At 51.8% G+C, this 20,275-nt stretch overlaps 1 protein-coding gene and 1 long non-coding RNA gene across 2 annotated transcripts in view; one reads left to right on the top strand and one right to left on the bottom strand.

Moving 5' to 3' along the window:
• ZFHX3 (zinc finger homeobox 3) overlaps positions 1-20,275 on the bottom strand; it is a 1,259,585-nt gene that overhangs the window by 21,596 nt on the left and 1,217,714 nt on the right. Inside the window, 2 exon segments of the mRNA XM_054696960.1 lie at positions 3,934-4,134; positions 4,280-4,413. Coding sequence (XP_054552935.1) covers positions 3,934-4,134; positions 4,280-4,413 — 335 coding nt within the window.
• Positions 4,205-8,408, top strand: LOC129146059 (uncharacterized). The gene is made up of 3 exons (XR_008552410.1): positions 4,205-4,882; positions 6,829-7,033; positions 7,238-8,408. It is a non-coding gene; the product is annotated as an uncharacterized LOC129146059 (long non-coding RNA).

Raw genomic sequence — 20,275 nt, 5'->3', positions numbered from 1 at the left:
AACGGCAGCAGCCAGCTTGTCCCGGAGAGCCATCACCAGCAGCAGAGAGACACAGACCAAAACCAGCACAGGAGACAGACTTGCTCCCAGAGGGGAGCCCACGGGCAGTGCAGGGCCAGCACAGAGGGGGGAAATCTGTGCCTGTACAAAGACCCCGAACACAGAACTGGCCAAGGGAGAAAAGCAGAGCTAGAGAAAAAGGCGTTCCTGGGTGACTCGGGAGCCATCTCCACTGTGAGGTCATATTTGGTCAAGTCATCGAAGAACAAAGACGATTTCCCCATATTAAAGTTCCAGGATCCAGTGATTGTGTCCTGTCGCTCAGATGGACAGTGATCAGTTGGAATAATTCAAGAGTATGGCAATGCATGGCAGGTGGTCTTCCCCAGGCTCACTTTGGGCCCAGACACGTCCCCCATGCCTGCAACTCTCCTGCCTCCAGAAATGGAAAAAATGAGGGCGCGGAACAGCAGTTACGTCCCCACCCCCGATCTGCGATCTCCACCTTCTCCGTGAACAGGTGTGAATTCGGACATCGGGGGTGGGCTGCTCACTCAGGTCTGGAAGGACACCTGTCTCCCCACCCCGAAGCTTTACAGAGTCCCCCCTTTCAGAGGACGTGACTGTAAAGACCCCATTTGGAGCGGTTTCCAGTGTGCCAAGGAGAAGGAAGTGCTGGGGGTGCAGTTTCCATAGTGGAAGGCCAGAGCGGCAATTGTTCCCAGTGGAGAGTATTTTTCAAGCCCCTTCATCGGTAAAGAGAAGGGGGCCCATGGAAGACACAGATATGAGATGCAGAGCATAAGCAAGCAGCTGTTACCATAGCAACAGACATATTAGACACTGCAGGTTCCTGAAAGCTGTCTGATAAGGTATTATTAAATGAAGCCTCCTCAAAACACTCTCCATTTACAACTGAACGAAAGACATTGTTTAGAAAGTAATCTATTTCCATTTATCAGGGTGGAATTTGCTTTTAGAGGGACTGAAAACCAATTCAAGCCAGATCCTGAGACCTTGGACCCAGACAGCAAAAAAATATTTGCCAGCATTTATAGCTTTAGCTACCCTGGACACACCCCATGTCTGCCAGGAATTGTCTTTTTGGTGGATTTTGCCAGCTTTTCCTTTTCTGGTGCCAAAGGCAGCTACTCCGTCAATGCCTCAGTGCCAGTCACCCCGGCCACGCGGGGACAGAGCAGACATGACTTTCTCCTCTTGGGGGATGAAGGACCGTGGACTGGTCATCCCCCGATGACAGAGGTTAGAAAAACAGAGCTCTGGTTCGAGGGGCATTTCTCATGCCATTGTCAGAGTCGCCTGCTCTGGCTGCCTATGAGCAAACAGATGGATCCTCAGAAAACCTCACCAATACTTTCCCCATGGCCAATTTTCTAATAAAATTACAACAAAATACCCTCTAGGGTGTGATTTTTAACCGCAGGTTCATTAAAATCACTTAGTTTGTAAAACAAGCGCAAATTCTGTTCTAACACCAAACTTTTCAGAGGAAGGACAGTGGCATCTGTTGTGATTCTTCAAGGAAGAGACACAATTCAGTCCCTGAACATGATTCCGGGTGCTCCCTGAAGTGTGGCCACCAACTCCCCTCTGACCCTGCCCACCCAGCTCTTCCTGCTAAAGGGTCAGGTTGGTAATAATGGTTTGCTGAAATCAGCACGAACCAGCCTCACTGCTTAAAAAACTTCGGTACCAACAGCCACACAGTCACCCCTGCCCACGCCGAGCCAGCACACGCTCACCCTTCCACACACCTGTGAGTAAAGAGCAAAACCCCCCCTGCTTCCACTGCCTGCAGCTTTCAACTTCTGAATGCATTCACTTTCTCCTGTTGCTAGCAAATCAACCTCACAACTTGCACACACTTCAGAATTTCTAGAAAACAACTCCACTGTCTGCTGTGGGAAGATGAGGCGCATGAGCGTTTAAGGTGCCAAGCAGAGCCCAGCAGGACGCCTGTATAAGGTGCCAAGCAGAACCCCAGCAGGACGCCTGTTTCTCCTATGTAATTATGCTGCCAGGGATTCTTCTAGAACAGGGGTTACTAACCTGGTTCCATCGCTGAACTTTAGGGAAGCCCTGTTCTCCCTGGCATTGCACACCTAATTCTGTACGTGCAGAACACTTGAGGGAGGTCTTAACTGTGGTTGTCAAATGTTAGTGTATTCACAATTAACCCAGTAACTATTCAGTAAGACTCTTGAATAGTTTTCATCAGCCTCCAAAACGGTGGAGAATCAGGACTTGAGAAGGGGCCAGATGGGGTGATACCTAGACATATGCAAGGAACCAGCAGTGACAGCTCGCAAATATGCGAGCAAGCAGCAGCAACATCCTGCTGTTGACGACTCTGTTGGTTCATGAAGAAAGTTCCCAGTGACCGGCAGACTCACCCCTTGAAATGCACCTCACTTTCACTGTCAGGAAAATCTAACAATGGCTATTTAAAATGAAATTCCTGCTCTAGTCCCCAGAGCTGTGTAAGTGAAACTGGCATACAGATTACTATAGCCCCCCACTTCCTAGAACAGATTTTTATATTAAGCAGTAAAAATAATCACCCGAGTAATAGAAAAACATACTTAAGTAGTGAAAATGCTCCCCTTCCCACATCTGTTCATCAGGCTCCCAAGGATCCAAGTTATCAGTGGGAAATGTGATGAGGCTTGAGAAACAACAACCCCCACCCCCACCCCAAACCTCCACCAGGTTATTTCCAAGGCTGGTGAGACCTGGAACAGAAATCCACCCATCCACAGAAGGCGGTTTGCACTTACAAAGCCTTGCAACAGAGTTCACCAGTCTTTTTGAAAATACCCATGGCAAGTGAATTCATACTTGAAAGATCTTGGAAATGAAACTCATGCTAGGTCACCTTTGAATTTCCCATTGGCTGCTAAAGTTCTCTCGATGCACCATCAATTATATGTTCCTCGCGACTAAACATCACTTACAACATTATTAATTTTGCATAACCAAATGGAATAGGAAATGCCTAGAGGTTATTATATGTCTGTGACCTGCACATTATAACTGGAATTCTGAGCAGAGCACCTCTCTGGGAATCTTCACGTGAAAAGGCAAGCAAATTAACTTCTACTCACTCCACTGTTGAAATAATGCTAAGTTAGAGGTGAGAACAATTCTCTTTGGTGGTTTTTCCTCTAGTGATTAGGGAAGGGCTTGCGCAGCAGCCCCCGGCACAGATCAAAAAGTAGGACATCAGGATCCCCTGTGGTGTTGTGAAAGGTTTTCACAGTACAATTAGATTTAAATCTTTGTACCCACCTTTGGGTCATGTTTACAGAGGCCAGTTAGAGACACACTTTAAAAATCTGCAGATGGAACAACATCATGTTCAAAATGCAAACCCTTGTTCAGAAATCAAAGCGCGGCCCCCACCTAACCACGCTCCTGCTTTGAAAAGAAGAGCACCCACTCGGTGTGTGCAGCCCACATTTTAGGGCGGTACGCCTGGACCTGGAAAATGTGGGATCAAATCTCAGTTCTGCTACTTACAAGTCAGTGAACTTCCAGTGAGCCTGTTTTCTCAGTCATGAATGCAAATGTGCCCCCCCTTCTATTTTTTTAAACAGGGTTGTCATGAGGCAGAAATGAGATGACTATAAGAGGCACCTAGAACATGACCTCCCCAAAGAAGGTTTGGGGCATCTGAATAGCGATTTCTTCGTACAAACGGCTAGCTCATCTAGGCCTCTGCACCCCTCGAGGAGAAAGGGTGACCGGGAAGGCTGAGGACCACAGGTGTGCCACGGCCACACCAGGTCTGCTGCAGGTGCAGCGGGACCAAGGCCAGCCACGTCGGACACTGCGCTGTCTCACCCAGGCGACGAGGGCACCCCTGACCCCTGGGGGAACAAAGGCCACGGGTCCTGCTCCTGGCCACCTTACCGTCATAATGAGCTTCTCCACGCAGTCGGGGGCCACGCTGTGGAGGTGGGTGAGGTGCAGCTGGAGGTGGATCTTGTTGTTGAGCATGTCCTGGCACAGGGGGCAGCGAAGCATGGGCTGCACTGAGTGCTGCGTCATGGCATGCACCCGGAGCCGGTTGACGTCGGCGTTGCTGTACTTGCAGTAGGGACACTGGTACATCTGTGGGGGACACACCCAGCCCTCGGGCTGAATCTTCAGTTCCCACGAGCAAGTGCGTCTGCCCCAAACCCGCCCGCCCGAGCGGTCTCTGCCCGCGGCTACGCAGCACGGCCCGCCCGCGCCGGCAGAGTCCCTCCTGCCTCACCTGCTCCGGCTTGGTCTCCTCGGATGTTTTCGGTCGCTTCGAAGAAAGAGGAGGTTCTGCGCTACCTGGGAAGGAGATGCGTTTGGAGGTTGCAGGAGAGTCTGTCAGCTCCTTCTCTGTTTGGCTGGCCGATGCTGGAAGGGAAAGGAGAGGACGTCAGACAGCGGCCAGCCCAGGCCGGCTCCCGGCAGCCTGTGCTGGGTGCAAATCAACACTCATTTCTAGCGCCGGACTTTCTTCCAACACCAGAGCTCAAGGATGCGCAACCGGACTGATGTATCGAGCACGCTGGAAAAGCAGCGTTTCTTTTCCCCTCCCTGAATTTGTGTCACTGCTTTGCCAACTGACAGCAGAAAAGAAGGTAGAGAAGTGGCCCGAAAGGCTCCGAGCCAGAGGACACCACAGTCAGTTTATGCTCATTTCCCCCCATCAAGACACGACCCGCTGCTTCCAGGCAGGAGCTGCTGGGCGCTGGGGCACTGGGGCTGAGGGGGCTGGAGAGTTTCACCTGGGGCTTTGCCAGCCACCGCTCGACCAGAGGTGCCCCCCGGCTTTCTGCCTCAGCTGCTGGACTCTCAGCGCGGCACCTCGCAGGCAACACAGGTAAGGTGACCCGAGAAAGGCTGGGTCGCCACATGCCAGTGCACAGGGGAAGGTCAGGTTTGGGCCAAGCGGCTTGCGTTTGAGGAAGGGGGGCATGAATCCAAGTTGCCAGCTAGTCAGTACTGCAGACACAAGTTTCCTCACAGTGGGTGGTGAGCGAGAAAGTTTCCAATCTCCCCCAAACCGTGCCCTCATACCCCACTCCCCCAACAACACAAACAAAAACACCAGTTAATGAGGAGAGTCACGGGAGGCTCGAGTAGCAAACAGTGGGAATGGAAGAGCAAGTGGCAGGAGCTACCCAAAGCGTGGCCAGAGATGTGGAAGATTCTGATGCTAAGGCAGCTCCTCCACTGTCAACAAAAATCCCCACCATGGCCGGATGTGGTCCTTCCGAGGCCTGGTCCGTGCAGCTGAGGGCTAGCCCTCTCACTGGTTCTGGACACGAAGTCTGTGCTCCAGGATTCTGTAGAAGCAGCCAAGGCGGGGAAAAGCCCTGAAAATGGTGTCAGAAAACATGTATTGCCACCATCAAAAAATAATGTGACTCAGCACTGCGGGCGCTGGTTCACAAAGTTGAATATCTACTCCTTGGTCAAACTCCTTTCAGTCTCACCCTGTCTAGTTATCTAGCTTGTGTTTCCACTTTAGGCTCAGCTTTGAAATCTGTTCTGACGTGGAGACCAAGATGCTGTCAGTACAGACGTGTGCTTTAATAAACAATTTTAGAAAATCAATTTTATTCATTAAAATCATAAGGCCACAAAATAATTTCGAGAAAAATATTGCAAAATGCAGGAAATATTCCAGGAAGTTGATGCTTTTCCCAGAATGCACATCTTGTGACCTTTAACCCCAGTATCTTGGTAACCTGGTCTCCATAACTTGGTACGACATCTATTATTTAAAAAGTCCAAGGACAAGCATATTACACACAGACCCCTCCCGCCTCCTCCCAACACACACATTCATAACAGTACTTTAATCTGTCTCGAATCGACTTCCAACCCATTTTGCTCTTAATGGGAGTTATTCATTTTCACTTGAAAGGTAATACATGACGGCTGGATATTTAATGTGATGGACTGGCTGCTGAGTAACTAGGTGCTGTGACATTCTAGGCCGGTTCCCCCATGACCCACTTCCCATCTCTTGGCCCCCCACGGACCGGATCCTGTGGAACTGTGTGTGGCGGGTTTCAGCCCCGCCAGTGTGATGGCCCCTGCAGGAACACACCCACCACACGAGTCTTTAATTAATGTTTCAGGGACTTAAGTAAGCTGCCCCTGCTCCCAGAAGGGGCTTCTTCTCCGCCATTTTTCACTTTTGCTTACTGGTTATCTCCTGTACATGAGCCTCAAGTGTATTCTTTTTTTTTTTTTTTAATTTCTTTATACAAGAACTGGGGTACAGGCCAGAGATGCGGGAGGGTGAGAGGATTCACCAGAGACAGAGCGGGGAACAGAACAGGCAGACTGACGAAATACACTGCTGAGGGGAGCAGTAGGCGAGCCTGGAGGGCAAAGCCACGCCCTGTGGGTTTGTCCCTGGCCGGCCGGGATCGAACCCGCGCTGCAGAGGCTGCGGGCAGCTTCACAGTGTGGCGCTCAACCACCTGCGCTGCCACGGGGGCCCCTCAAGTGTAATCTACAGATGGGGTGGACAGACTCGCCAGATGATGGTTTAGAAGCTTATTTGTGAGAGCCACCCCCTCCCTTCCCTATTTCCACCTCCGACCTCTCTCTATTCAGTTAGGCTGAGGGCTGGTGGCTGGGCAAGAGCCGTGCTCTCCTTCCCCTGGAGGCAAACCAAGATACGGATTCTATGCCCAACACTCGCTCACCCTTGCCTTTTTGTTAGGCAGCCTGACCTGACACGACGCATGCCTTTATGGGACCCTGACACTACCTTGTAAATGCCCTTCATCTGCCTGCTCGTCCCCTTAGAACGGCTGTCAGCTGTGCAGCTGCTCGGCGGCGTGAGTGAATGGGCACTGAAGCCGAGACCACCCAACTCATCGCACTCACTCGGAGCTGAAAAGCAAAGCACAGTATAGAACCCAGTGCGGCGTCAGCGTCCGCGTAGGACCAAAGAGACCATCGTCTCTCCGTCGATGCCGAGCGCGTGATGAATTGGGACAAGGTGGCAGAGGTGAGAAGTCTGGTTTCAGAATCCACTATTCTTTCCCCCTGCATGGAGAGGGGAACTTTTATTACCTTTTTTTTTTTTTTTTTCAAACTCTCAAACTGCTCTGGAATTCTAAAGCTGCCTTTGTGAGCTTCAGCCAAGGAGTTCTTATAAAATGTTTTAAAAAATCAAATCAGCACTCGCTCATTCATTCCTCTTTCTCCCCAGCAACAAAAGTCCTGCTGTAATAGGAAATGCCGCATCCACTGGTGTAGCAGCTCCTGAGGTGGTTCTTCCTTCCAACCAGGACAACCTGCATTTTCACGAGATCAGAGCTCTCTAGAAGTGGACACAAGCCAGCTGGGCACACTAGCCCCTTCTCTAGAGCACAGCCATGTTAATACCCAGTGACAACCCCACCACGTTCCCCTGGGTGATACGGGGAGGCCTGGAAGAGTGGGGTTAGCCAGGCTGCCAGCCCCCTTCCTGGCTCACTGCCGCTCCTGTCAAGAGATGGCACTGAAGTCTACGCAGCTTCTGTACACACTGGACAAAAACTGGACACACGGCTGTACACACTCTCCATCAACATGCCGGACGAGGGTCACGACAAGCCACAGTCTGAGGCTTTTGCAAGTTTCTTCCCTCAACAACTTCAAAGGAGCACAGTCGCAAAGTCAATTTCTACTTCTCTTCTGCCGCTTGCGTACAGGGCAAGTGTAAGCAACTGAGGCTGTGAGGACACCGAGAGAGAAAGTGCTGTGCTTTCCTGCTTTGAAAACTTTTCTAAGCTTCCATTGCCAGAGAGATACCCCCGTCTATACAACACTATTTAAAACATCAACTACGGGTCACTCTAAGGCTGCTATGGTGTCGCGTTGGTGAAGTGGAAGTAGGCGCGCTCCAGGGACAAGCCCCCGATGAACTGTGCTGGGCACCTTGGGTCTACACTGGCAACAAAAAGCCAAACAAATGGAAGGGTTACTACCATGATGGTTTTTACAACAATGACAAATGAACTGGGAAAATATCTAGATCTCTTACAACCGGGCATGGTTAAATAACCAATGGTGTGGCCCTTCTATTGGGTATTAGAAGACAATGAAAATGACAGCTTTCAAGCAATGTGGGGAAAATCCCTGTGAATGGTATTTGGAGGGAAAAAAGAAGATACGATGTCCATCATCCTATGATGTAGCTATGGGGGGAAAAGGTATTGAAGTAAAAGACTGAAAGAAAATGATTGTTATATTTAGGTGATATCCTCATGGACCATTTTCCCATTTTCTATGTTTGTCATGCAGCTATATTATTTTTAATATTATAATTAAATAGTTCAGCATTTACATTCAGCTGTCCATGAAGAAGGTGATATTTGGATCCAACTGTGCAAAACATTAGGTGGTATATTTTTACTCTGCTGGTTAAAGCAATTTTTCTCTTTTTGGCAGCTGTGTCATATGAAAATATGTGTTAAATCTCAATGAATCTCCCACAGGCACCATGCCGGGCTCCCGGCACTTCAAAGGGGATTTAAAAAAAAAAAAAAAAAAAACCTAAAAAAAACGTGGCAAGGAATCACACAAGCGCATACGTTACTGATCACACACCCCGCACACCAGGCACCCCACACATCCCAGGCAATTGGCAGGGGGTGACGACAAAATGCTGGCTCCCGCCCCTGCCAAAACCTGATAACGTGACTCCCTGCCACACATGCTTTCTAAGGAGTGGACAAGCACCTGCTCAACTTGCTAGGACTTACGGTTGCCCTACCCAACTGGCTTCCCTGGCACTGGAAGGACTGGCAAGCCCTGGTAGTGGAGTACAGGAAATTCAAAGCTGGCTTTGTAAGCTAAAAGCCACTTCCCCCTTCACGTGTGATGGGTTGGCCGCGACAACTGACGGAGAAAACTGAGACGGGCAGATCCGAAACAACGCTCTCCATTTTACCCTCTCGGGTTGCTCTGCATTCTCGGGGAAAGAATTTCATCTCAAAGGGAAACACGGGGGGCCTCCCCTGGTGGTGCAGGCGGTTGAGCGCCGCGCTGTGAGGCTGTCCACAGCCTCCGCGGCACCAGTTCGATCCCGGCCGGCCAACGAGGGTCCTACATGTTGGGGTAGACCTCTCCTGTCTCGCCCGCTGCTCCTCTCAGCAGTGTATTTCGTCAGTCTGCCTGTTCTGTTCCCCGCTCTGTCTCTGGTGAATCCTCTCACCCTCCCGCACATCTGGCCTGCGCCCCGGTTCTTGTATAAATAAAAAAATCTTTAAAAAAAAAAAAGGGAGGGGGGGAAACACAGGTGTGTGCGTGAACACAGCCCTCCAGTTACCCTGCGCTTTTTAACATTCATTTGGAAAGTGCTTCACCTTTGAAAATAAGTACTTAAAAAGTTCCTCCTGCTATACTAATTACAGGGGCCCGGGAGGAGAGCCAGTCCGAATACATGCAAATTTGTTTGCAGTTTTCAAAACATGTCTCTATGTTCTAAACACAAAGAATAATTTTTTTAAAGGCTGGCAAAGCTTCATGTAGGAAGTGACTTACTTTTTAAGGAATAGGTAAGAAATTCTAATTTATGGGCCTTAGACAGTGGCCAAGTATGGTAGAAACGCAGCCCCTGGAACCCGACCTTCCTAGAACAAATTCTCACCCAATCCCAATCTTCCCGCTCAGACTAAAATCCAAGTCACTACAGTTTGGGCCACAGGACAGTTCAGAGTCATACGTGCATCAGCACAGGCGACCAGGGACTCTCTGCCTCTTTCTCCCCTGGTGACATGGTCTGGACAAAGCTGAGGGCATCAAGTTGCTACCTCATGAAAAAGAAACCTGAAGAACAACTGGAAATGAGGTAGGACTGGAGTCTGAAGGCAGCTAGTTTTTCACTCCCGCCAATCACTAGCAGAGGCATCTCCGTGCTCTCCCAGAAAGCCTGAGCCCCGGGAGAAGTCTTTTCTGTTTCAGAAACAAAATTCATCTCGTCACTCAACACACCAGTGGGGCCAGTGGCAGGGCAGACGCTGCGTGGGTGATGTTTACCCAAGTCCTGATCCCCTTCCCTTCAGGGGTGTCAAGAAGAGTCCACTAAGGGCTAGGGGTGCTGCCTGACGCTTACTCCTAGTGGAGCAGCCCAAGGCAGCTGCTGCCTCCACTTCTCAACCATCAGACTCTTAGCTAAAGTACCACTGACAGCCCCTCCATCTAAACTTCCATCTCCCAAACCAGCAACATAATGGAGGAGCCAATTAAATGATTATTAATTCATGCTACTTTCCGTAAGCCAGAGGTTCTCATCGCCTTGTGTTCCGTAAACCAGCTTGCCACCTGCCCCAGAAATTTACAGCAATCCTTCATCTATCTCCAGACAGTGACTTGACTGGGGGGGGGAAATTCACCCAACTCCACACTCCAGGTCTGATGTGGAGGAGCTCGCCCAGCACACCCGACACAGAAGCATCACTGGATCTGGAAGGGGTCGCTCGGCTCGCAGGGAGAACGGCAGGGTGACTCCCACAGCCCTTCTCCTGCAGTGGCTCAGAGGCCCCCAACTCCCGGTGGGCAGCAGTGAGCACTGTTTCCAGAGGGTAATCTGTGCTTCTGGGCTTCGCCATCTTCTTGCTATTGTTTGCAGTGGAGCTGTCCCTGGCATTTGCTTGCCTTGGCTTCCCCAGGGCACGGGCTGGGGGCGGCACTCATCTCCTGCAGAGCCACCGTGCCGACATGGCTGGCGTTCTGGCTCAGGTCTCTTCCTCCCCGAATACAGAAACCCAACAGTTCCGTTAAAGGGTCTGCTTTGCTGCCAGCTTGGTCTTTAAACATGCATGGTCTCATTCTGCTTCCAACCAAGCACTTAAAGATGTTTCAAAGAAGGATCAGGGAAGTTGTGTGAAGCCAAAGCAAGCGCTGGGACACCCAGCGGGGGTGGCCTGCACCCCATGGCTGAAACTAAGCCAGGGCCTCGCCCCTCCCTGCTAAAGGTGTGGAATCGGACTTAAAGTCCAGCCCAGGAGGTCGAGACCCTTCTGTTGATAGCACAGTCCTCTTCTGAGCAAGTGCCAGCTGCGCTGCTTTGCCCATCTCTAGAAAGCACTTCGGAGAAGCACAACTACCTGCTCAAAAAGTACAAAATATGCCTCGACAGGTAGAGCAAGACATCCAAGCCTCATCAACTTATCGGACATGTCTTTTTTGTTTCCATAAAGGATTTTAAAGAAAATGCGGGTTATGCTACAAATGGGTGTAGCTGGTACTGGGGAGCAGCTAATTGTTTTTCTCTTCCAACTCAAAGATGAAACAGAGTCACACTTTCAATGTCCGGAAGATCCTAGGTGTCACTGGTATGATTTTTGCTTCTTATTTGGAAATAATTATACATTCATAGGAAGGTCCAAGAGCAGTACAGGATGGCGCCAGGAAGGCACCAGGTACCCTTCACCCAGGTGTGATGCTACAGTGTTTAGAGATTGTCCAGTTCTTGGATCTCCGCACTGTGACCCTGTCTCTCCCAACACCTCTCTCCCACTCAGAACCCCACTATCCAGGACTGCAGTGTTAAAGCTTAGAACTGGGGCCTCCTCTAGGCTTAGCCCATCCCTTAGGAAAGTCGGGGCCCTGCCCTCCAGTTAAAGGAGAGCTAGGTCTCCACACCTCATGCGCGGCACGGAGATGACAGCCCCAAGAGTCCCAAACTCACACTTGAGTCCAAGCGCCTGGAGGGCTTGCGGAAATAGACCACGGGACTCACCCCCGGAGTAGGTCTGATTCTGAGAATTTAAGTGAGTTTCCTGGTGATGCCGATGGAGCAGTAACCACACTGAGAACCACTGGCAGAGCCAGGCTTTCTGTAACTGGTAGGAACCCTGTCGCTTTGTGGGGGGCACCAACACTTAATAATACAGGAGAGGCCCAGCAGGCTTGGAGGACCAGCCCACCTAAAATGACGCCTGCCCACGCGGTCCTCGGAGCAGCCACACTCAGGGACGAAAGCCAAGCCTGGTCTCAAAAGGGAGGGGAGAGGTTTTCCTCCTCGGGCCAGAGGTGAAAGATGAAATAAGGCTGTCCCTCGGCGATCCTGCTCACCCCAGCGCCAAGGCGGACACAGTTCCCATGTCAGAAGCAGGAACGCCCCCTGTGCTGCCAGCGGGGGGATCGGAACAACGACCGGCCGGCGGCCTTGCTCACGGGCGTCTCTTGGCCGGGAGCACCTCTGCGAGAGAGGGCGGATGCCGACAGGCCCTCTCCCCTCTGCAGAGCTGCTTCCCTGGCCTCGGCACCTGCGGCACCCTGGCTTCGGCCGCGGGAAGGTCACAGAGATCCGCACTCGCCGTGGGCCCGGGGTCAGCCACCCGCAAACCGAGCGCACGCCACACTCTGGGCCCTGCCTTCCCAGTACGCGGCCTCCGGATGGAATGGCAGGCCCAGGGCGACGGGGGGCTGCTAGAGCTTGCTCTGCATCTTTGGGGAGAAAAGAGTGCTAAGCCCTACATCAGAGGCATCCATCTGTTGCACTAATTCCTTGTTGAAATATGCATAAGGCTGCTTAACTCCACTGATGCAGGCTCCCAGAAGGTCAGGCCGCAATTCAATTCCAAAATACCTGGCTCCCTCTGTGTCAGGTTTATGAATGAACCAGTCACAGCAGAGGCACCAGGCACCACCTCGCTTAGACCCACATCAACCGGCAGGCTCTCTACTAACGTCTGGACACCAGGCTGCCTCTGCGAGGCCGGCTGGGGCCAGAGGGGCCGAGACCCGAGGGTGACTCCGTCAGCCTGCCTGCCTTTGCCTCGTGTCAGTTCCCCCGGAGCCCTGAGCTGTGCAGACGCCACCCCGCAGCCGTGGTCACAGTGTCCTGTGAGGACGGGTGGCCATGGTCAGGGGAGACTCTGGGGTCTGCACTTACCACTCTGACTTCGTTACAAGAAGGTGACAACCCTGGACTTGCAGAAAACCAGAGCAGGAAGGACCTTAGGGACCCCTAACTAACAGAGGGAACATCGGCGGTGCAAGATGTAGGTCAAAACAGGAGGCAGCGTGGGTCATTCTGGCACCAGGCCAGAGTCACTGAACAACAGCTCAAGCGGTCCCCGTCGGATCAAGCATTCATTAGGCTGGCACAGACTCCCAGGAGGGACTCTGTCAGGACTCTTCCACTCTGAACATATCTTCTGCAGATGCTTTCTCAACGGTAAGACTGAAAGTGAAACTTAGGGAAAGAAACAGCATCTGGACGCGGCCTGCGGACGCACACAGCCCTGCACTCCTCAGCGCCTTACCAGCCCGCCGAGCTTGCTTCCCACTAGTCCAGGTTTGGCCGGAGAACGCGACCGTGGGGCTCAGACACCACCCAGGCCCCCCTGGCCTGGGAACAGAGTGACTCTTGACCTTCCCCTGGCGCATTAAAACATGAGGACTGGCGGGGTCTCCTCTTGGGAGTTTATACGCAAAGAGGCAAACCCCGCCCTGAGCACCACTGACATGGACGTTGGTCCGTCTTCACCTGAGCCCCCACGCTCAGTGTGCTCCTGGCACCCGCAAGGCCTGGGACAAAGGATCTGGGTGAAGCAGCGGGACGGGCTCTGGCACACCCCGCAGGGGCTCTTCAGGAATGGACGCTGCCGCCGAGGCCTCGGTCCTCCACATGAAGTAACAGAAGCTCGTGGGCTCGCCGTGCCGGCCACACCTCAGGGCAGATCCTGGCTGTGTGGCCTCCAGCATCTTACTCGACTACCATGAGCTTTCCTTCCTCTCGTCTGTCAACAGGATAATGGTCTCTGCTGACAGGGTTTCGGCAAAGCTTGTGAAAGGTCAGGAACAGGACACCTACCCCAGAGACCCAGCGCACAGGCAGCGCCAGCCAGGGCTTCATTTTGAGAGCCACCTCTGGGAAATACGAGGGGTCCGTGAGAGGCCACGCGCCACAGAGTAAGGAGAGGCCCGGCTCTCGGGACAAGCACAACACTCCGAAGTGGTCTTTTCTGTGAATCAACAGGCAACAATCCTACTGACCCAAAGGGGGTTGGCAACAACCCCCTTTGATGTCTAGAGAGCAGAAAACAGAGTAACTTGGACTTGAAAGTGTTTACTGTCTTACTGTTTTACCGGATGATTGTTAGTAAACATTCCAATAGTAGGAATCACTTGCTAAGTGCTGGGAATTACAAAAATGAGCGGAACCAGGATGCGGATGAAGAGGCAGAGCTGGGGATGTTCAGGGCCGTGGAGCTCTTCTGTGTGCGACTATAATGATGGCTGGATGTCACCACACTTTTGTCTGAACCATGGCAATGCACAACGCCAAGAGTGAACCCCATGGTAACTCGGGGTGATCATGCTGTGTAGGTACACACTTCCGGGGACTTGTGTTCATAATGGGGAAGCTGTGCATTGTGTGGGGGAGGCAAAGGGTCTACAGGAAGTTTCTGTTTTCCTCTTCATTTTGTTGTAAACCTAAAACTGTGCTAAAAAAAAAAAAATCTTAGAATCTTACTTTTTTTTTAAAAAAAAGAAACAAAACCAAAAATGAGTGACTGTCAAATCGCCTCGACCATAAAGAGCTGACACGTATGACAGGTAAAGAATGTGAGGATTTTAAGTCTTCTCCAGTCTTCACATGAGAGCGAGGGACTATGCGGCGCCTTCTTACTTACGCCTCATCATCTGAGACATCCCTGACCCAGAAGGAAAACTGAGGTTGAAGCCTTGTCGGCAGTTGCCCAGCTCTCTGGCCTGCAAAGCAGGGATGATGTTGGCCCAAGGCACAGAGGAGAGGGCCTCACGCATGTGCTCTGGTCTCCCAGGAGAACGGCTCCGTGGAGTTCTTCATTTTAATCAGGACCACGATTCTAGTAAGAGAGGAGCTTCTCCCTTCAGCACAGAGCGCGCAAACGGAAACACGGCCAGGAAGAGCCGCACAGCCCTTGGCAGGAAGAAGATGCAAATGCATAAGGTATTTTCTTGCATGAAGAAAAATGACGTGCTCCATCGATATTTGTCACTGCCCTTTACCTATGCTGCCTTGGCGACTCCTCACACTGCGCCACGGGGGTGATTACTCAGGACGGCCCTGTGACACGGGTTTCTCACTCCCTTGGATGCCCTGCCTCTGCCAAGAGACGGCCTCAAGAAGTATTTGCTCAACTGACATGGTCCCCGGCTCTTGCGACGTACAGAATCATTTCTCACAGTTGAGACCTCTGAATTACTGGAATTCAGGCAAGTCCAAATATACACCACACCCAGTATCTATTTTTGCTTTCCAACATGAAAACCGTCCAAACGGCATCTGGACTATTCAGACAGAATGCTGCCTGCAGTGACTTTAAGCAGCCAAGTTATACTGAAAGTGGTCTGAGGAGGCTGGCGGACGGGGCAAGTGGAATCGGGAACAGCTGGCAGAGCCACACCATTCCCATCTGTGTGGGCAAACAGAGACCAAAACAGTTGTCCTTGTTAAGAAGGCGAGCGCGAGGGAACCAGGCCGGCCAGGCTCCCAGAGGCCCCTACCTGGCGCCCTGTCACAGAGGCAAATGCGCATTTGGGTGAGGCGGAAAACGGAAGGAAGTGCCAGAAGGACGTGGAATTTGGTGAGAATAAATTTTGTACAGGTGGGTGGTGAATGGCCCCGCTTCCAGCCAACTGCAGGGCCACTCAGGCACCCCGGAGTCTGCACCTGCCCCCCCCCTCCCGGATCAATCTTCTCATCACACCGAGCCCCGGCACACGAGATGGTCGCGGCCACACAGGGCTGGGGCCGAGGACGCTGTGGGGCTGCCTCGCTAAGACTAGCGGGCCTGACAGTAGCGTGGACCTGCTGCCTTCGGGGAAAAGCCCACGGGCCTATGGGCCTCTTTCCCCGGACTCCTGGTGCAGGCCAGCTCCCCCGCGGACAGAAAGCCTCCACGGTTCCCTGCATTCCTTCTTTGAAAACTAAATGCTAATTAAAAATTAATGTTCTCCAAGAGTCTACACCACTGTGCCACTGTCCTCCTCCTAGTTAACATTTTTAAGGAGTTTCAGAATTGCAGGAACTCACTTAGCCCAACCTGCCCTTTCACAGATTTTGAAACTGAGACGCAGCGACTGAAGGCCACGCAGCTAATCTGAATGGTAAGACCAGGCCTCGAGCCCGGGCCTCTGACACTCAGGAGCCGCCTGTTTGTCCTAACACGTTACAACGCACCCTCCGGGCACACGCCTTCTCTCGTCCTAGGGAAAGCAACTAAAAAAGAAGTTTTGTTTTTAGCCTCTTTCCACGTCTGCCACAGATCCCATTTCAGGCACAAAGTTCCCATACAACGTCATCCCCATTTATACAAAGCCACAAACAATGGGGCGGGGTGGGGTGGGGTCACATTTCCACCAGGATGTGCCTGACCAGCTGTATTTCAGACTCTCGAAAGGCAGTGGGTCTGTGGACCTGCTCACACACAGAAAGCGTGCTCCCTAGCTTTATGTCAAACATGTCAGGTTCGACTGAGATCACGCCTGCCAGCATACACGCTTTCCCCTAGCAGGGGCCCAGATCTTACCAGGCATCCCGACCTCCTGGAGCAGCCTTCCTTCCAGACTCACCTCAGGGACGCCCCATGCAGTCACTGCTCCGTTAGGTGAGCATCATGGATTTAAAAAAATATATATAATGAAATAAAATCCCTTCAGACGGTCACCCTAGTCACTAGTCAAACAACACTCAAACTACAATTTCAATTCAAAAGTTTACAAAAATACAATCAGTGGCTGTCATCTAAGGATTTCAGAAGCCTCATCATGCTGGCATTTTAAGTTGGGGTACCGTCCCATCTGCTTGTTTGCTTGGGTGTTACAGCACCGACACCTCCAGTCATTAGTCTCACGTCAGCTTAACTGGACCCAGCTTAGGGCTGGAAACCATGGTGGTTACAGGCTGGAAATACTCATCTTGCCATGATTCTTTGCCAAGAGTGCAATTTTTTGCCCTAATTACTGGTGATAAAGCATCACATTAATTGTATATTACTTAATTTATAGCAATTAATGATTGATTGAATAATCACGGCATTAATGATTGTTCAGCTGCTGACACTGGGGGCTCTTCAATGTAGAAGGCGCATTTTCAAATCCACTCTGCTGAAAGAGAACCAGGGATCGTTTTCACTGTTCAAAAGAGAAAACCACAAAGTTGGGTGGTGGAAATGGCTGCGCATTAAGGGAAGAGGCTTTGCTTCAGAGAACCTTCTAGCACCCCCCGCTGGCCCACAAGAGTGCTTCATATTTGTCTTGAGTAGATGTGACCCCTGCAGCGCTCGCCAAGGGCTTGTATATGGGCAAACAATGGCCATCATGGAAACTTGACCACGGACCACTAGTCCTCATTTTACAGATGAGGCACCGAGAGCTCCAGGAGGCCCAGCCCTGTGACCAAGCCCTGTGCTGTTAGCCTTACTTCCTCAAGTCTAGAATATTCTTCCCACATCATCGACCTACTTTCAGACCGAGCACAACGGTGATGTACACATGGCGTGTTCGTGGCTGACAACTCCCCTCATTTTGGACACACAGTGGCTGTCGTGCCACTGTGACTTATCCCTGCACACTCGGGACGGAGTCAGAAACTAGACCAGAGGATTAGACTGAAAACCTCCCTTCTCGTGGAGGTGGGCGAGTACCCCGGAAGAGACTGGGTTCTGCTCTTAAATTTCAGTGAGCAGCAGAGCCCGTATGCAAATGTGAACCTGTCACTGGGCCTTTTAGCAAACTGTTTGATCGCTGCAGGGCTGTCTCCTTGCAAAATGGCAGTGTGTGGGGGGTTGGGGAGGGCAGGGGTGCACTCAAGGTACCTATTTCAAGATTGGGAGGTGAGAATCAAATGAAGCATGTATACCAGGCAGTACTTCTAACTTGGTCACATCAAGGCACATGCAGGAAAGGATGGCAGACTGGTCCAACCAGCTGAAGCTACGACAGACGCTGCCAACAGCAGCTCCAGCCCCACCCAGTGAGCCTGAAGGTGATGAGGACCAGCGCACGCGTACCTGTGAGCTGTCACGGCGCACCTGAGGCGCAGGACAGGGTGATGCACGTACCGGTACCTGTCACTGAGTCAGAGCTCAGAGCGCTGACTGGAAAGTTGTCACACCTGCAGTGCATTCTTTCCATGCCGGTTTTGCACCTCTGGCCTACCTGCACCTCAGGGAGCCTGTGATCAGTGGGGTTCTGCCCGGTGCCCAGCACGTGGTAGGGACCCCGCTACTGACCGCGGAGGGGTTGACGTTGTCATGACTGAAATCACTATCAAGCCTCCAAGTAAAAGAGCAGACACCTAAGGAAAAGCAGCCTGAAGACGGTCACCAGCCACTCTACACAGGCGAGCAGGGGTCCCGGTCCAGGGTAAAATTAACTGAAAAATTTTCGCCCAGATCCTCCATTCCTGCACAAGCCCCCAAACGGCATAATCAATAGCTGAGAACATGCCAATTATCCAGGCCCATTCGAAATATTATTAATCTGCATCATGAACAGCTACTAATCAACAGAACAAATTGTGAAATCACTATTTATTTATTTGCCGGGAGGAAGCCCTCCCCATCACATTTAATCAGATAGGAACAGCTCAATTTAGGGAATAAAAGGAACAAACGCAGATATTTTTTATAAAATACGAAGGATCCAAAAGAAAGCCCAGAAGAGGCTGCTGGCACCTCCATCGATTCCAAGATCAAACTGGCCCAAGTGCCTTAATAAAGCCTGTCATTACACACTCCGACAATGTAGACAAAATTATGCTTCGGGTCAAAAGAGGATCATTTGCAGGAGTCAGAAAAGAATTTCCCTTCTCTCTTCACAACCATGCAACTGGCAAGGCGCACCCCTAATCCTGAGTTATTGCAGAGTTATTCTCTCTCCCCACCCCCCCACTTTCTCTCCATCTGTCTATCTCTGGAGCTCAGTCTGAGCATAGCCTGTCGCCTGAATGAATGAACGAGAAAGGGTAGCCTTCCTGGAGACACTAGTGTTTATGGAGCTCACGTTAGGTTTTACGTAGCGGCCCCCGACAGCCAGGCGCGTCCACCAGCAGGGTGAAGCTGACACTCCTGCTGAATTGTGGACACTATGGATGTGATTTAGTTGAACCTCCCTGGACAAAGCTTGCCCCACACGGATGGTGTGCACTAGAGAAGCACATGAGCATGCCCAGGACAGGCAGGCCTGGGCACACAGTGGGAGCTTTGCAAATGGCGACGGCTGGTCATTGTCCTCCTAGCGCCCCCAGCACACAGAATGCAGGCAACACGTGCACCCAGCGTCATCTGCACAGTCCCTCGCGGTCCTTCTGTACGGTTCTCCCTCCGCTTCTCGGAATTCCCAGAAGCCACATACTGCCTGGCAACGGTTTTACTTCCAAATGGGGTGACCAGAAGAGAAACTGCCACCCATGTCCCTCATTGTACCAAACTACCAAAACCAACCAGCTTGCTGCATGCCGGGCGCTGTTCTAAGCTTCCCGAATTCCAGTCATCCTCACAGCTATCCTGTGGAAGTTGAGTACTATTTTTAACCCCCATCTCAGATGACGAAACTGAGGCCCAGGAAGCCTGCGGGCCCTTGAGCAAGGCGGCCTCGCTAGTGAGTGGCAGAGTCAGGCTTAGGCACCAGGCACCCAAGTCATCCTGAAAACAAAAGTCACAGCCTGGAAGTCTGCTCCGCCTCTGAACTGCTATTTGTGGAATCCTCCTCCCTAGTGAACCTCTTGCAGGCAGAGAGGGGTCTGTGACCCCACAGCTGTCCACCTCTTCTTCCTAGGGGCTCTGCCCTGGGCCTCAGTGTGGTCGCCCTACAGGGCCCAGCACCTCGGAGCCCCCGGAAAGGGGCACAGCTAGTCACAAGGACTCTCGGGTCCACCCAGCAGGCCCAGCGCCACGTCGGCTGCGGTGGCACCCAGTCTCGCCCCCAGCAAAGAATGGCTGGGGGGCAGCACCTGTTCCGCTGTGTCCCTGCCTGCATGTGGGAGCTGTTATGCTGCCTCTTGAATTTCTCTTTTTGAGGCCAAAGAGCTCCCCTTTCTCCAGACTCTTCAAAGAGGCAATGTTCCTCAGCCTGGAGCCCTCTTCACTGCTCTCCTCGGCCTCCATTCAAGATTCCCTGTCTTGGGTAACCCGTGCAGGCCAACACTGAACAGGCCTGGAAAAGTAACAAAGGCCCAACCCATAGGGGCTCCAGAAAGTAAACGTTTTCTCAAAATAAGTTGCAAAGTATTCCATTATTAATGAAGGAGAGCAGTGAGAAC

The sequence above is a fragment of the Talpa occidentalis genome, unplaced genomic scaffold, assembly GCF_014898055.3.
Source record: "Talpa occidentalis isolate TD23 unplaced genomic scaffold, MPIMG_talOcc4v2.1 talOcc4.17, whole genome shotgun sequence".
Taxonomy (NCBI): domain Eukaryota; kingdom Metazoa; phylum Chordata; class Mammalia; order Eulipotyphla; family Talpidae; genus Talpa; species Talpa occidentalis.
Note: the sequence above shows the minus strand (reverse complement) of the source record. Positions and strands in the feature narration are given on the sequence as shown.